The sequence below is a fragment of the Gopherus evgoodei genome, chromosome 2 (assembly GCF_007399415.2).
Source record: "Gopherus evgoodei ecotype Sinaloan lineage chromosome 2, rGopEvg1_v1.p, whole genome shotgun sequence".
Taxonomy (NCBI): domain Eukaryota; kingdom Metazoa; phylum Chordata; order Testudines; family Testudinidae; genus Gopherus; species Gopherus evgoodei.
In genome coordinates this window covers 297347390-297364877 of record NC_044323.1, presented here as the reverse complement: position 1 = coordinate 297364877, position 17488 = coordinate 297347390, and the positions used below count along the sequence as shown (strand labels likewise).

The following is a 17488-nucleotide window of genomic DNA, read 5'->3' as shown; positions in this document are numbered from 1 at the left end:
CAGTTTCTATGTTTAGCTGAAGCCGCTGCAGATGGCTAAACATGGAAGCTGCTGCCAAATTGCTGCCATCGCAGAAACGCGCCTGCCGCTCTAACGGCACACAGACTGCCCCCGCTGTCTGGGATGGCAATTCGGTGCGCTGCTTGGGGGCAAAACAACAGGGACTGCCGCCCCTTGCAGATTGGCGCCCCAAGCACCAGCTTGGAATGCTGGTGCCTGGAGCCGGCCCTGACTGTACGTAATTGATTCCATTTAACCAATTCTAACTCTCATCTCTACCTTTTTCCTTTTATGAATAAACCTTTAGATTTTAGATTCTAAAGGATTGGCAACAGCGTGATTTGTGGGTAAGATCTGATGTGTATATTGACCTGGGTCTGTGGCTTGGTCCTTTGGGATTGAGAGAACCGTTTTCTTTTACTGGAGTGTTGGTTGTCATAACCATTCATCCCCAGGACGGGTGGCACTGGTGGTGATACTGGGAGACTGGAGTATCTAAGGGAATTGCTTGTTTGACTTGTGGTTACCCAGTGGGGTGAGACCAAAGTCCTTTTTGTTTGGCTGGTTTGGTTTGCCTTAGAGGTGAAAAAAACCCAGCCTTGGGCTGTGACTGCCCTGTTTGAGTGATTGGTCCTGAATTGGCACTCTCAGTTGGGTCCCGCCAGAACCGCATCGTCACACCTGATTTCTGCTCTTTCGCAGCAGGCAGCTCCAGAATAATGAAAGCTCAAGGCTGCAGCGGCTCCGGAAAGCACAGAAGTAGATAGCCAGCAGCAGAAAATCTCTAGCTCAGAAGAGAGGTGGAAAGAACTGGAGTTGCTGAGAAGACCCTCCCTGCCCAGTACACAGGGGGGAACACAACTGTGCTCAGGCAGAGGCCAGGAGAAGATGATACAGGCCTTCTCCCAGAAGCAGAGCAGGGAAGGAAGCTTTGGACTAGCAGGGGAGCTGGAGCAGCCCCTCAATAGTGATGGGTGGGGGTCAAGGACTCAGCGGGCTCAACAGGTAGTGATCAACGGCTCCATGTCTAGTTGGCAGCCGGTATCAAGCAAATTCCCCCAAGGGTCAGTCCTGGGGCTGGTTTTGTTCAGCATCTTCATTAATGATCTGGATGATGGGATGGACTGCACCCTCAGCAAGTTTGTTGTTGACACTAAGCTGGGAGGAGAGGTAGATACGTTGGAGGGTAGGAATAGGGTCCAGAGTGACCTACACAAATTAGAGGATTGGGCCAAAAGAAATCTGATGAGGTTCAACAAGGACAAGTGCAGAGTCCTGCACTTAGGACGGAAGAATCCCATGCACTGCTACAGACTAGGGACTGAGTGGCTAGGCAGCAGTTCTGCAGAAAAGGACCTAGAGGTTACATTGGACGAGAAGCTGGATATGAGTCAGCAGTGTGCCCTTGTTGCCAAGGCGGCTAACGGCATATTAGGCTGCATTAGTAGGAGCATTGCCAGCAGATTGAGGGACATGATTATTCCCCTCTATTCGGCACTAGTGAGGCAACATCTGGAGTATTGCATCCAGTTTTGGGCCCCCATTACAGAAAGCATATGAACAAATTGGAGAGAGTCCAGTGGAGGGCAACAAAAATGATTAGGGGTCTGGAACACATGACTTATGAGGAGAGGCTGAGGGAACTGGCTTGTTTAATCTGCAGAAGAGAAGAGCGAGGGGGGATTTGATAGCTGCTTTCAGCTACCTGAAGGTGGGTTCCAAAGAGGATGGATCTCGGCTGTTCTCAGTGGTAGCAGATGGCAAAACAAGGAGTAAGTCTCAAATTGCAGTGGGGGAGGTTTAGGTTGGATATTAGGAAACGGAGGATGGTGAAGCACTGGAATGGGTTACCTAGGGAGGTGGTGGATTCTCCTTCCTTAGAGGTTTTTAAAGTCAGGCTTGACAAAGCCCTGCCTGGGATGATTTAGTTGGGAATTGGTCCTGCTTTGAGCAGGGGGTGGGACTAGGTGACCTACTGAGGTCCCTTCCAACCCTGTTATTCTATGATTCTATGATTCAAATGCCAGAGTCATAAGCCAGAGGCGAAGCTGCTGCTTTAGAGGCTGTGACCACTCTCAGTTCCAAAGCAGGGCAGCTGGGCTCATCGGTGGCCTAGCAGGAAGCTAGTCAGTGGCTGTCCCAGCTGCTCTGGCTCCTGCCCACCCAGGACCCTGCGGCCTGAGCAGTAAGAGGCTTTATGGGGAAATGGGACTGAAGACGTGGGGTGTGTCCGTGTTAGTTTATCAGCCCCTGTTGCAAGGCCTCCTGCACTCTGGTGTCCTTTCCCCCCACCTTCCTGGGGCTGGCCGGAAACAGTGACACTTGGAGCTGTGGGATTAACTGAGGGTCAGTCACTGTAGTGACCATCTAAACTCCCAGGGGACGGTGAGAATCTGTCAGGTCACAGGGGGAAGAACCCTGGAGCTGCCCCCTGCTTGGAAGGGGACCCTGCTGCAGCCTACCACCCAGGTCTGCGGGAGAGCCCCAGGAGAAGCAGAGCTGCTGGGGGAGCAGGGGACAGGCAGATATGGGGGTGAGCGCTCCTGCAGCAGGGGTCAAAGTCCCCTTAGTACATTTTGGACCACTGGCAGCACTAATTGTCACCCCCCCCCAAAAAAAAAATTTACATCCACCCCTCAGTCTCATCTCTTTCCATGAAATCTCATGACTTCTGGGCCCCTTGTGAGTTTTGGGGTCAGACTCGCAATCTTTGAGCCTTTGGGATTGGCAGCACCATGTCTGTTGGGTCCCAAAGAGCACCTGCCACACGATCAGTGCTCAGCACGGAGGCCTCCCAGCAGAACGAGAAGCCAAGGAGCCAGGGGCTAAGACTGGCCTGGCAGCTCCCAGATCCCTTTCCAAGCCCCACAGAGCACTGTCTTCCGAAAGGAACTGTGAGACAGCCTGGCCTTTCAAGGGGTAGAGGCTGGGAGCTGGCCAGCCCGGCCCAGTGATCCCTGCCTGCCACACCTGGGGTGGGGTGTGGGCTTGAATCAGTAGAGCCAGCTGGGGGCGGAGGAGCTGTTTCCCCTGTAAAGAGCAGCGGGAGGGGGATGTGTGGGGGGAAGAGACAGACAGAGAGAAACCTCATATTGCAACAATCTCCTCTTGGGACAATCCAATCATGTCTATCTCATGGGCGAAGCACAGCCGACTAGTTTGCTGTTCACCTATGCGCACACCCTCCTGGATGTTTCCAAGATTTCTTCATGATAACTGCTGAAGAGGGTCAGGGAGAACGAGCAGCCCTGTCTGACAGTTGTCCTCAAGTTCAACCAACTGCTTCGCTCATGCCCAGCATGCCCCAGAGCTGATTGTGTGTCGGCCTTATTACATTTTCACCGGCCCCGAGCAGCTGCCTCAAGAGGTTTGTGCCATATGGTGACAAACGCCTTAGCAAAATCCACCAAAGCTTGGAGCAGTTTCCCATCATTCTCCAGCACTTTTTTACATATCACATATGGACTGAACCTTTGCTCCACTGTATTTCTTTGGGGTCTAAGCCCCACTTGTTCTTCAGACAGAAACTCCTCTCTTCTGAGTGCATTCTCTTCAGAATGCTGCACAGCAGACTTTTACTAGGGGGTGTCAGTAATGAGATTGTGCAGTAATTTCCAGAAGCAGCAGTGTTCCCAAGTCTCAGGCCATCCTCCAGGCTCCCAAATGGCATTGACAAGCTGGAATGGGGTCTGCTCCAGCCCTTTGGATCTGTTCTGCTTGTATGTTGTCCACTTCAGGGGTTTTATTGCTTCTCAGTGTTCACACGGCATCCACAACTTCTTCAATCGGAGGAGGAGGTTCACTTCTCACAGATATCCCTTCTGCTTCTTTCACCTCCAACTTAACATTTGCTTGGGTTATAATAGACAGTTCCTGGCACGTGGGGGTAACAAGGTGTGTTTCCTGACAGAGAGACCTTTCAACAGTGTCTTGATGGTTTGGCAGGCCTTCCTACTGGCATTTGCCACAAAGCAGTTCTGTATATCACTGCACTGTTGTTTGAGCCAATCTTCTTTTGCCACTTTAATCCCCGCATTTATTTCTGGTGTCATATGGGAATATTGCTCTCTTGCCTTTCATCCATCTTCCATTATGCTCTTAGCTTCCTTCATTGATCACACAACTCTGTGATCCAAGGCTTCTTCTTTAGGATCTGTTTCCCCAGGAATTCATCCACTGTCTCTGTAGAGCAGCAGATGATGTACTCTATCTGATTTACACTACTTGTGCAGAAGCTTTGCAGCTTTTGTTCAGTTGTCTTCTTGAATTCCACTTGTTCCATGGACTTTCAGTTTGCTGACATTGTAACAGAGCCTGAAGATACCTGCAGGTCATTCTTTCTTTGCTGTTTGATCTTTATGTTGGCTATTACTACGTTACAGTCAGATCCCATGTCCGCTTTCTAGAAGGATCAACTCCCCATCACACCTCCTGTTCAAAATTACAATGAAGTCAGACTGGTTCGCAGTCCCCAGATCCAGCACTGTGCACATCCATTGCCTGGACAGTTTGTGGTTGAACAAGGTATTTGCTAATTGCACCGAGCCGACTCCTCTGCTGTTTGTCTGGCCATGTGCAAACTTCCCGACACAGCGGCAGCATTCTGGGGAACGCTCAGGACCAGTGCATGGGTTCTGGTCACCTTGTCCAATTAACACATCTCAATGGTGAGCAGCTGTTAACGCCTTCTCAGTGTCGCCACAGAATTTCTCAGACTCATCACCACCAGTCAGTAGCAGGGCAGAACACCTGACAAGTCACACTATGAGGACAGGCTGCCAAGCTGAGGGTCTTTAACCTGCTGCTGACCAACTTACAGGGGCTGATCTGCTTCCTCACCAGCAGCACAACACCATGTGCTCATCTTCTGTCATCGCCACCCCAAATCAGCACATTTCCTTCCACCCCGTCCATCACATCCCCTCACCATGAGAGCTCATGCTGTAGTAGCAGGAGGCAGCCTGCTCTTATGGCACAAACATGCTATGGGCCAGCGGAGAACACGAGCTTGACCACTTGCTGACCTCCTAAAAGGGCTGTTGGGGCCAGGATGGGGTTGGGGACCAGCTCCCAACTCCTATAAAATGCCCCAAATGGCCAGCGAAACCTTCGATGGACAAAGTCATCATCACTTGCCTTCGTGCAGCAGAGGGGTTTCTATTAAAGCAGGGGTGTGAAAGGTCAGTGGCTGGCACCTTGAAAAGAAACCAGACTGCTTAGGGTGGGTGAAGCTCTTCTATCTTGGGGGGCAGCCCCCTCGAGCAGGAGGAACTCCAATTGCAAATCAGGGATGCCACACTCCTCAAGGTAGACCACTGTCCTTCAATGACCACCTCAGTGGATGTTAGAGATGGATGCCACCAACATTACTGTCCATGATCACTCACGACACCATGGCGACATGTTGGCTCATGCACTGAGGAGAACTGTGGGTTTGCCTGGATAATTCCAGCCGTGCATTTAAGAAAAGGCAACTGAACTACAAGTGAATTAAACTGGTCAAGCACGTGTTCTCCATAGGCCGTTAGTGACCCTCACTGCTAAAGATTTATGATTTATTTCCAGTCTGAATTGGTCTAGATTCAACCTCCTGCCATTGACTCGTGTTCGACCTTTCCTTGCTAGATCAAGGAGCCCATCACCAAGTGTTTGTTCCTGCAGGGGTGGAAGCTCCCTGTGAATAGGGAGCCAGACAGATAAGAAAGGGGAACAAGAGAACTGCGGAGACTTGGTGGGGGGCGGGGTGGGCAGCCTGCTCTAGGCTGGGAGGAAGGGTCCTGGGGGTTCCGACCTGCTCCCAGGCCTGTTTTGGCCTCTCCAGATCCCACTACCAGATACGGCAGCGGTAAAATAACCTTTCTCCCCCTACTCGAGATTCCCTTTTATACACCCAAGTATCCATCAGCGAGTTCTGGGTTTTGCTGTTTTCTTCCCAGCACACATGTGGCTCAGCTTTTGCGCTGGCTATAGGACTGTCGATTTATTAACAAGCTTCCAAAATGGACTGGACATTTCTAGGGTTGACATGAACATCCAGAGTTAGAGCAGCAAGTGCTAAGAGAGGAGCTTTAGGAGAGAGAGAAAACCTGCTGCTTTCAAGGCTGAAGCCAATCTCTAATTAACAGAGACCAGGAGATGAGGCTGGGGGCAGATTATCCCACATCTCCTCTTGCCAGGTTCTTGCAACTTCCTCTGCAGAACCTAGTGTTGCCACTTGGAATCTGACATTCCTGCGTGTACCCCAGAATTTGACAGTACTGCAGTCAACCGTTTTGTATGTGCAGCACTGCCAGCTGTAAACCAAACATCACAGAGCTGGGAATAATCTTAGTCCTTTGTGAGATAAGGTCAGACAGCTGCGTACTTGCAGTTTGTTAATCAGAATGGGAGGGTGGGAGAGAAAGTTATGGAAGAGAGGGAGTGAAGAGCCCATGGTTTAAGGTGCCTCTAACATATTGTTGTTATGGATAGAAATGTTTGGAGATGAGTAGTTTGTTGAAATTAGAATTGGTGATCCAGTAGCAGTTGTCATATACTGACCCACTAGGAGTCACTATAGGTTATGTGTTTTGTTAGAGACAGCTATAAAAGATTAGGTACAAATAAATATCTTGGAGCAGTCCAAGGAGCTTTTCTTCAAACAAAGAGCTGACATCTAAACTTTCCATCAGCTGGACGGAAAGAGGGCCCCTAGAAGCCTGGCTGGTGATCACCTGAAACCATCTCAAACGATGGGTAACTATATCTGGGGTGGCTGTTCTGTGCTGCCATGATTGGCCCCTTTTGAGTTAGCATAATCCAGTAAAAAACTGATTAAACTAACCCAAACCAGCCCCTCAAGGCACAAGAGCATCTCGCCAGGGCCAGCACCCCTTTAGTCCAATGCTGCATGTCTCTGTACAGACCGGGCCCAAGTCCCTGCCGGCTGCCCAATAACACACTGGGACAGACGCGCTTTTGAGAAGAATCTTTAATAGACCAAGATGCGAACTCTTCCAGTCCCTCCAGCTGAGCAATCACTGTCCATCACACTCCATACAAGGAACTGGGGCACAGACTGCATCACAGGAGGAGCTCATGCTCTGCTAGCCCAAAGCGTGGCCCAGCATCACATGGGCAGCCACAGAGACTACTGGTTCCCATCATGCTCCTCCATCATAGTCCCAGCTGCCAGGGCACTGAAGCACTGCATGCTGAGAGCTGTAGTCTGCAGGCCAGACCTCCCCACCAAGGATTTGATGCCAGCGAGACTCAGCCAGATACCACATGGCGCCCCTGAGCACACTGGTGTCAGAGCCACGCTCTCCAGGCAGGGGACCAGCATGTGTTTCGCAGAGGCTTTGGCCACTTCTGTCCTACAGCCGGTGACTGGCTTTGCGCTGAGATTTCAAACACAAAGTGCAACACAGAACAAGTGACTCTGGCCCACCCGCCCTCACAGGATCAGTGCATGCAGGTAACGAGAGGGGCTCGCATCCTCTCTTGCCAGAGTAAAGTGCTATTGGGCCGGGGGCTCTTTGTTTCACAGGAGACACGCAGACAAGGTCTGGCTCGACATCACCACTGGGCCCATCACAAGAGGCTCGTGACTTTGGCCTGGGAGTCATCTACACTGACAGCTTTGCACTGCTGCTTCCGTACCTGCAGCAGAGTGACCACACCCTTCACCTTCCTCCGCAGTAAAACCAAGAAAGCGGACAAATGCCTGGAGGTCGGGCTGTGCCCCTCCAGACCTGGCTTATCTCTGGCCTATTCAGCAGGTGGCTCCCTTACCTTCCCCATGCTGCAAGCCAGGCCAGTGTCTGACTGCAAGTCCTGCCACTCCTGGGAGAAAAGTTCTGTCCAGTCCCCATTCACACGACACTCTGCCACTCCTAGCCCATAACCAGAGTCAAACCACATGCAGAGTTGCCAAGTCTCCTCTAAGAGACAGCTCTATGTCAGGGCTCTTTCTGCAGGACACCTCCTGCTCCAGCATTTGTCAAACCCTCCTTCCTTAGGTAGGAAGTCACCCAAGCACTCACCCCCCTCCCCAAGCTAAGTATGGATGCGGCCTTGCACCAAACCCCAGCACCAGGAGCCTTACTAGCTTAAGCACAGACGAGGCCCTGCCCTTCCACTGCACATGGGACTCCAGAACTCCGAAGGCAGGTGCAGGAGCTCCCGAGCTGAGGGGCTGGCTCTATCCTGCATGTTTTCCCTGGGGAGTCCCAGAGCCGCACACCAAATGGCTATACAGAGAGTGTTTGTGCAGGTGAGCCATGCATGGCTGGCAGTTCCCCACTTTAATACACGGGTCCCAGCATGCAGAGCTGCATCGTAGCCTGAGCAGCCTCCACCTGCAGCGGGCAGGACCTGGACTGGCCAGGGGCTGCATCTTCAGCTGGAAGGTGAAGGCTGCAGCTGGCTCTATTCTGTGCTGCTTCAGCACAGCTCTTGGCTGGGCAGTTTGGCTCCTGTGGTTTAGTGCAAGGCACTGCAATTCCCAGGGCACAAGAGGCTTGGAGCTGGCCTGGCAGGGTCAGGACCTACGCCCTGGGGAAATGGGCCCTTTTCTAGCCCCTGGCCAACAACCTCTGTGGCTCTCCTGCGCTGGCTGGCTGGAGGGTGATCCCCAGCAGCACCCATCCCCCTTGCTGTCTGTAAGCCTAACGGAACAAGCACCCTGAAGCCTGGAATGCGAGTGGCTCTCTGGGAGGTGCACACAGACGCTCCCCTTCCTTCTCCAGCTCTCCCAATTTGCCTGGCAGCACCAGTTACAACTGCAGTGTATTTAACAGGGAGGGAGGCAGGGACTTCCCAGAGAGAGATACCCGAGGGGGGACCCACCCTCTCCTCCTCTCCCCTCCCGGCTCCCCACGCTGACGGAAGTCACAACACAGCACAGCAGTGACTGATGGCAGCAGCCAGCGCCTCACTGCAGGGGCGTCAGGTCTGCCTACGCTGCTCTCGCCTAAAAGAACGAAGCAGAGACCACGGAGCCCTTGCCCCCCGGAGCCACATGCCATCATGCCGACAGGGAAAGCGGCCTCCTAAGGAAACCCTGTGGGGCAGCTGCCCAAGGCATGTGGCCTGTATGTGCACCAGAGAGACAGACCATTGGTGCAGGAGCTGTGCTTGGGGATGCGCAAACAAGCAGGGCTGGGCCTGCTGCAGAGGCAGTGCTGCGGGTGAAAGCCGCCAGTCCAGCCGGGTAGGGAGGTCTGTGCAGCCCGCCTAGGTGGGACCAGCCACGGAGGGTGGGGAAGAGCTCTGACTGCACCACAAAGGGACCTCACCCCCCAAGCCACGGGAGGCAGCACTAGCCACTCCAAGCTGCAGCGCTGCCGTGGCCTGGCCCTGTGCTAGCACATACTCCACTGGCTCCGTCTCTCAGCTCTTCTCAGCTGTAGGACCCACAATGCGGAGAAGCACCATCGCCGAACCCGTGCAGGAAAGACACAGACAGACGTGAAACTGCCTGAGAAAGCTGCCTCACTCCCACCAGGCCAGACCTAGCTCAGCCAGATCCGCAGCCCTCCAAGCCGCCAGGAAAGAGCCCCCTCTGTGCAAGGAGAGCCATGCTCTCGCTTGGGATCCACCCCTCTTGGGGCAGGCCCAAGACCAGTTGGCAGTGGCTCTGTCCATGGCTTGGCAGCCCCACAGTCACCGGTAGCACAGTGTAACGCCCCGGCCTGCCCGCTGCTCTCTGTGTGGGAACACAGTTACCATACTGACTCTACAGTCTGACCAAGTATGGTGACCCGGCACAAACGGATGCCCCAGGCAGCGCAGGGGAGAGCTCAGGCCCGCACGAGAGGGGCTGGGGCGGGGCAGGCCAGGGCGGCCAGGCATGAGACGCGGCTAGCAGAATTCCGAGGAGAGGTGGATGAAGTCATCCAGGGAGCCTGGGCTCTGGGTGTAGTGTGTGGCCGAGCCATCTTCTCTCCTTCCCTTTTCCTAGTGAGATTCCAGCACGAGAGAAAAAAGAAAGCAGAGAAGAGTTTTGTCAGTCGCCGAGCCCGACTCGCCGGAGCCCTGCGGCACTCTGGGCCTTGGCTGAGGTAGCAAGTGGAGACACAGTTCCCAACAGGGGCAGCCCCCTGGCTGAAGCCACAGCAGAGCCAAGGCCCAGCCTGTTGGAGCCTTGTCTACACTGGGGCGTCTGCAGGCGCTGTCACCCCTATGGGAAATACAGCTCCAACAAACTAGCCTAGCCAAGGCCTTGCTAGCCAAGCCAGCCCGACCGCAGCTCTTTGCACTCCTCACCCCTCGTCGCATGTGACAAACACTTGCACGCCCACAGGGCGCCGGTGTATAGAGCTGAAAGAGAAGGGAAGGAGCTGCCAGTCCAGGAGTTCGTGTCATGCCAAGCTCAGGCTGCAGTGCCCCGCGCCCACCGCCCCTGTGACAGGGCCCTAACGAAGCCACTGCTGCTCTGCTATAGAGGCACAGGTGAAGGAAATGCCGACAGGGTCCCACTGTAGCATGGTCAGTGGCTGCCCTCACCTGTAACAGCCTGGCTGGAGGGGCCGAGGGCCACAGGCTCTGCCTTTTGCTATTAGAGAGGAAGGCAGCTCACACCACTTGGCGGGGCCCCTGCTGAGTAGTTGTCCTTGCCAGGGCATCCATGCACCCATGAAACGCCACCAAGTGGCAGCTGTTAGGCAGCTACTATAGATTCATCCTCCCTGGCGCCGCCCCTGACAGAGCGGTGAGGGGACCATGGCTGCTCCCCAGGGCAGAGCTGCCTGCAGAGTTACCTGCTGGTACTGCAAGATCCCCTTTTCCTCCTGCTGCATCCTCCAGAGCTCCGTCTCATCCGGTTGGTAGCTGCCCGGCACCATGTATTCCGCCGGCCGGTCCGTGCTGCACATCTCGCAGCCTGGCCGCGTGGCCTTGTTGATGAAGGTACATTTTGCACATGACCAGCCTGTCTGCAGAGAACAAGACAAGCCCTTCACCCACACAGCACTGAGTGAGCAGGAGAGGCTGCCGCCTTCTCCATCAACTGCCTGGGAACCACATTCCCAGTGCCCGTGGGAGCACACGGGTTAACGGTCTCCCCTGCAGGCTCCCAGGGAAGGTGGACTGCCAAGCTGAAGGACATGCAACAGACAAAGCAGCAGAGAAAATCCACCTCTGAAAGAAGGGGGTCAGCCCCCCCACCCAGAGCTGTGTGCACACTTTCTCCCAGGGGACCAGGCCTCTGACCAGGATGGCCCCAAGGCAGCTCCAGGCACAGACAATGTCTGCAAAAGGCGGATCTGTTTCTCCACTGCACGAGCAGTGTCCTCATCCACTGCTCTTCACACCTGCTCTGTTCAGGCCTGAGTCTTGAAGGGGAGAGTGGCACAGCCAGACAGGCTACAGACTTGCCCACATGAGAGCAGAGATGGGGCAGAGGGGGTGGGGTGGACGTGGTGCATACCGCAAAGGTGAGGGCAGGGTGGGGGTCAGACGGGTGCATACCTGCACAGGTGAGGGCAGGTTGGGATAGGGATCAGACGGGTGCATATCTGCACGGGGGAGGATGAGGTAGGGGTAGGGATCAGACGGGCGCACCTGCACAGGTGAGGGCAGGTTGGGATAGGGATCAGATGGGTGCATACCTGCACGGGGGAGGATGAGATGGAGGAAGGTGTGAGATGGGCGCACACCTGCCCAGGTGAGGGCAGGTTGGGATAGGGATCAGACAGGTTCATACCTGCACGGGGGAGGATGAGGTGGGGGTAGGGATCAGACGGGCGCATACCTGCACAGGTGAGGGCAGGTTGGGATAGGGATCAGACGGGTGCATATCTGCACGGGGGAGGATGAGGTAGGGGTAGGGATCAGACGGGCGCATACCTGCACAGGTGAGGGCAGGTTGGGATAGGGATCAGACAGGTGCATATCTGCATGGGGGAGGATGAGGTGGGGGTAGGGATCAGACGGGCGCATACCTGCACAGGTGAGGGCAGGTTGGGATAGGGATCAGACGGGTGCATATCTGCATGGGGGAGGATGAGGTGGGGGTAGGGATCAGACGGGCGCATACCTGCACAGGTGAGGGCAGGTTGGGATAGGGATCAGACAGGTGCATACCTGCACGGGGGAGGATGAGATGGAAGGTGTCAGATGGGCGCATACCTGCATAGGTGAGGGCAGGTTGGGATAGGGATCAGACGGGTGCATATCTGCATGGGGGAGGATGAGGTGGGGGTAGGGATCAGACGGGCGCATACCTGCACAGGTGAGGGCAGGTTGGGATAGGGATCAGACAGGTGCATACCTGCACGGGGGAGGATGAGATGGAAGGTGTCAGATGGGCGCATACCTGCACAGGTGAGGGCAGGTTGGGATAGGGATCAGACGGGCGCATACCTGCATGGGGGAGGATGAGGTGGGGGTAGGGATCAGACGGGCGCATACCTGCACGGGGGAGGATGAGGTAGGGGTAGGGATCAGACGGGTGCATACCTGCACGGGGGAGGATGAGGTAGGGGTAGGGATCAGACGGGCGCATACCTGCACAGGTGAGGGCAGGTTGGGATAGGGATCAGACAGGTGCATACCTGCACGGGGGAGGATGAGGTGGGGGAAGGTGTCAGACGGGCGCACACCTGCACAGGTGAGGGCAGGTTGGGAAAGGGATCAGACGGGCGCATACCTGCACGGGGGAGGATGAGGTAGGGGTAGGGATCAGACGGGCGCATACCTGCACAGGTGAGGGCAGGTTGGGAAAGGGATCAGACGGGCACATACCTGCACGGGGGAGGATGAGGTGGGGGTAGGGATCAGACGGGGGCATACCTGCACAGGTGAGGGCAAGTTGGGAAAGGGATCAGACGGGCGCATACCTGCACGGGGGAGGATGAGGTGGGGGTAGGGATCAGACGGGGGCATACCTGCACAGGTGAGGGCAGGTTGGGAAAGGGATCAGACGGGCGCATACCTGCACAGGTGAGGGCAGGTTGGGATAGGGATCAGACGGGTGCATATCTGCACGGGGGAGGATGAGGTGGGGGTAGGGATCAGACGGGCGCATACCTGCACGGGGGAGGATGAGGTGGGGGTAGGGATCAGACGGGGGCATACCTGCACAGGTGAGGGCAAGTTGGGAAAGGGATCAGACGGGCGCATACCTGCACGGGGGAGGATGAGGTGGGGGTAGGGATCAGACGGGGGCATACCTGCACAGGTGAGGGCAGGTTGGGAAAGGGATCAGACGGGCGCATACCTGCACAGGTGAGGGCAGGTTGGGATAGGGGTCAGACGGGTGCATATCTGCACGGGGGAGGATGAGGTGGGGGTAGGGATCAGACGGGGGCATACCTGCACAGGGGAGGATGAGGTGGGGGTAGGGATCAGACGGGTGCATACCTGCACGGGGGAGGATGAGGTAGGGGTAGGGATCAGACGGGTGCATACCTGCACGGGGGAGGATGAGGTAGAGGTAGGGGTAGGGATCAGACGGGCGCATACCTGCACAGGTGAGGGCAGGTTGGGATAGGGATCAGACGGGTGCATATCTGCACGGGGGAGGATGAGGTGGGGGTAGGGATCAGACGGGGGCATACCTGCACAGGGGAGGATGAGGTGGGGGTAGGGATCAGACGGGTGCATACCTGCACGGGGGAGGATGAGGTAGGGGTAGGGATCAGACGGGTGCATACCTGCACGGGGGAGGATGAGGTAGGGGTAGGGATCAGACGGGTGCATACCTGCACGGGGGAGGATGAGGTAGAGGTAGGGGTAGGGATCAGACGGGCGCATACCTGCACAGGTGAGGGCAGGTTGGGATAGGGATCAGACGGGTGCATACCTGCACGGGGGAGGATGAGGTGGGGGTAGGGATCAGACGGGGGCATACCTGCACAGGGGATGGTGGAGGAGCGGCGGCTGGGGGTGCTTTGGACTGGCTGGATAAGGGGTTGGTGAGCTGCAGCATACCCAGCTGGCGGCTGATTTCTCCGATATTCATCTTCTCGCTGTTGTCAGCGACCCATGCTAGAGGGGCAGACACCAGCACACAGACATGTTACAAAAACACCAGGTCTGAAATTCACCTGGCTGAGTCAGTGCAGTTCGGCATAACACGGGCGGTCACCAAGGCCTGACTGTGGAGGGAGCTGTGCCACCACAGATCGCTGCACAGGGCAAGAGGTCTCTCACTTGCACCACGACTGCACAGTGAGCTGCTGGGAACAGCACAGTATGCAACGCCCTCCGCTCCGAATGCCCCGCACCCCCACTGGGGGGCCGAGCACTCAGCCCACGCAGGAGCAGCTCTCTCTACAGGGGAGCTGAACAATTCCCCTTCCTCCCAGCACAAAGGGGCAGCCTCTCCCCAGCCCCCATCACTCCCCTGGCAGAAGGACAGCTATTAGTGAGACGGGGAAGAGGGCTTCGGAACTACTTGTACCACTCCATGGTAGGCTCTGCCTCAGCCTTTTACACTTGACTTGCCAGAGGTTCGGCTCCTTTCTATCTTCCTCACTAGGATTTGACTTCCCATTTACAAAGGATGCCTTTTTGTCTCTAACTGACTCCTTCATTCTGCTGTTAAGCCAGGGTAGCATTTTTTGGATCCACTTACAATTTTTTTTATGTGGGGTATAAATTTAGTGAGAGTCTCTATTACGGTGTTTTTAAACAGCCTTCATGCAGTTTGCAGACGTTTCACCCCTGCGACTTTTCCTTTTCATTTATATTTAACTAACTTCCTCATTTTTGTGTAGTTCCCCTTTTTGAAATTAAATGCTACAGGGGTGTTTTCTGTTTTGGCATTTTCCCCCTACAAGGATATTAAATTTAATTACATTATGGTTGCTATTACCAAGCAGTTCAGATATGTTCACCTCTTGGACCAGATCCTGTGTTTCACTTAGGAATAAATCAAGAATTGCGTCTCCCGTTGTGGGTTCCAGGACTAGCTGCTCCAAAAAGCAGTCAGTTAATATGTCTACAAATTTTATCTCTGCATCTCTTCTTAAAGCGACATGTTCCCAGTCAACATGGGGATAGTGGAAATCCCCCGTTATTATTGCATTTTCTGCCTCGGCAGCCTCTAATTTCCCTGAGCATTTCACAATCAGTCTCACCATCCTGGTCAGGTGGTCGATAGTATATTCCGACTGGTACATGCTTATTGGTCACACCTGGACTTTCTATCCAGAGAGATTCTATGGTGCAGTTTGAGTCACTTAAGATTTGTACTTTATTTGACTCTACGCTTTCGTTCACATATAATGCCACATCCCCACCAGCGTGACCGACTCTGTCATTCCTGGATATTTGTACCCTGGTATTACCATGTCCCATTGATTACTCTCATTCCACCAAGTGTCCGCAATACCTATTCTATATCGACATCACCATTTACTGTCAGGCACTCTAGTTCACCCATCTTAATAGTTACACTTCCAGCATCTGTATACAAGCACTTGTACATTCTGCCAATATTCAGTTCCTTGCCTTCATGTGTTAGATTTAAATGGGACTTTTACATCTGACTGTTCCTCACTACCTCCTACCTGTGCTTTACCAACTTCCATCCTCTCCTTCTTACAAGGATATAGAAAATCTCCATTAATAGATCCTCCCTTAGGGGCAATCTCTGTCTGAACCACATATTCCTCTGCACCCGTCGGCTTTCCCCCAGTCCATCTACCTTCTGAACTGTACACACCAGCAATCTGGTTCTGTTGTGAGTTAGGGGCAGCCTATCCTTCCTGTGTGGGCTCCTTTCCCAAAAGGTTCCCCAGTTCCTAATAATCCTAAATCCTCCTCCCTACACCACTGTCTCATCCACACATTAAGACCCTGCAGCTGTGCCTGTCTCTCTGGCCCCACGCCTGGGACTGGAAGCATTTCAGCAGTAACAAACCCCTGGCCCAATCCTCAGCTAGGGTCCGTCCAGGTGGCTGGCTCCCCTGTCTTGGGGGACACTGAGCCTGGTCACTCCACCGGAGGATCTGGCCCCAACCCCGCCTAGGGTTCCCATCTGTGAGCAGTAGGAAGCACGTCAGACCTTTCTTTGGAGCCACGTTTGGCAAGGTGCTGTATTTGCGTTTCTCATCGGTGCCAGAGCTGTCTGGGAGCGAGGGGGCCAGGGGCAGCATGACCAGTGCTTGGTCCTCCTCGCAGCGCTGCTCGGACAGGTTGGCCTTCTTGGCTGACAGCAGATACAGGAAGGCTGTGTCTCCATCCTTCCGAATGCCATACGAGCCTATCGTCCGATCATCCACGCACAGGCACTGGCCGATGATCCACCGCTGCACGCTGGGGTGGAACCCGTAATCCTGGAAAACCTGCAGAGTGGGAGAAGGCAACGGACATTCCACCACCATGGCATCCCCACACGGCACGCCTCTCAGAAGCTTTCGGCTCTACCTTGCGGCTTTGCGCCAAGCTGGGTTCAAACTAGTGTTCACCAGCGTTCCTCATACCCCAGTGAACCACCACCAGCCCTGCTACAGGAAAGGAGCAGACTGGATCCCCAGCTCTCTCTCCAGACATGGAGCCAGCAGCCATGCAGCACAGCTAAGAATTTACAGCTGAAGCATTTCTGGGTGGCCTTGCTAAAAGGCAGGCAATGAGCTCCGTGGGCCAGTGGGACTTGGCATCCCATGGCCCAGTTCCTCCAGGCAATCACAGGAGGGGAGGTGCCGTAGCACTGTGTAATACCTGCTGCCTCAGCGTCCCAATGGTCATGCGAGCATGGACTCTGATGGTGATGTTGGCCGAGCACATCGCATCTTCCACTCCAACCTTCATTCTAAGAGAAGAGGCCCGGTACCCGTCAGCGGGGTCTATGTTAGTGCTGCACTGGCTTCTAGACACACCCTGAAGGCCAGGGACAAGCAGGCTCCAGGGGTAGAGAAATCCCAGCGCTGCCTTGCCCAGCATGTTACACCCAGACACCACCTCTGCCCCAACGCACAGTGCTCACGCCCGTGTTCCAGCACAAGGGCTTTCCAGGAAAGACGCAAGGGACAGAGGGGCCAAGGCGTGCTGACGGTGAGCTCCGCACATGCCTCAGCACGGGAGAAGCTAGTTCAAAGTAAAGCCCTTTGCTCTGCAGAGCATTAGGAGAGGAGAGACGCTTACTGACTGTTTCTAGTCTGATGGCACCTGAAGGCCCCTGTCAGGATTGGGTCCCCATTGTGCCAGACCACCCCTGCCCCAGAGGGCTCCAGGGCACCTTTGGAAGCGCTGGATGTTCAGGGCAGGAGTAAGGAGCAATTGCAGAGCGAGAGAGATTGGCCACTGGCATTTGGCTCCATGCAGGGAAGGTGCAGGCTGCCCATGGCGAGTGCGAAGGGCTCACCTGATCTCGTTGGCGGGGTAGCTGGATTCCTTCAGTAGAACGTGCAAGGAGGCCTGCTGCCGAGCCAGCGCCATGGCACACTGCGAGGCCGCCTGTTCATCCCCGAGCTCAACGGCTCTAGCGAGGCGGAGCGCTAACTCCTCTAGGAAAGGCAAGAGACACCGAGCTAGGGGGAGTTTGTGTCAATGTGTCCCC

At 54.9% G+C, this 17488-nt stretch overlaps 1 protein-coding gene across 1 annotated transcript in view; it reads right to left on the bottom strand.

Annotated features, from left to right (window-relative positions):
• SHARPIN (SHANK associated RH domain interactor) overlaps positions 1-17488 on the bottom strand; it is a 48364-nt gene that overhangs the window by 11439 nt on the left and 19437 nt on the right. Inside the window, exons 4-8 of the mRNA XM_030549494.1 lie at positions 17294-17435; positions 16651-16741; positions 15995-16274; positions 13835-13971; positions 10743-10916 (exon numbers count right to left, since the gene is read on the bottom strand). Coding sequence (XP_030405354.1) covers positions 10743-10916; positions 13835-13971; positions 15995-16274; positions 16651-16741; positions 17294-17435 — 824 coding nt within the window. The remainder of the gene's footprint in view (positions 1-10742; positions 10917-13834; positions 13972-15994; positions 16275-16650; positions 16742-17293; positions 17436-17488) is intronic.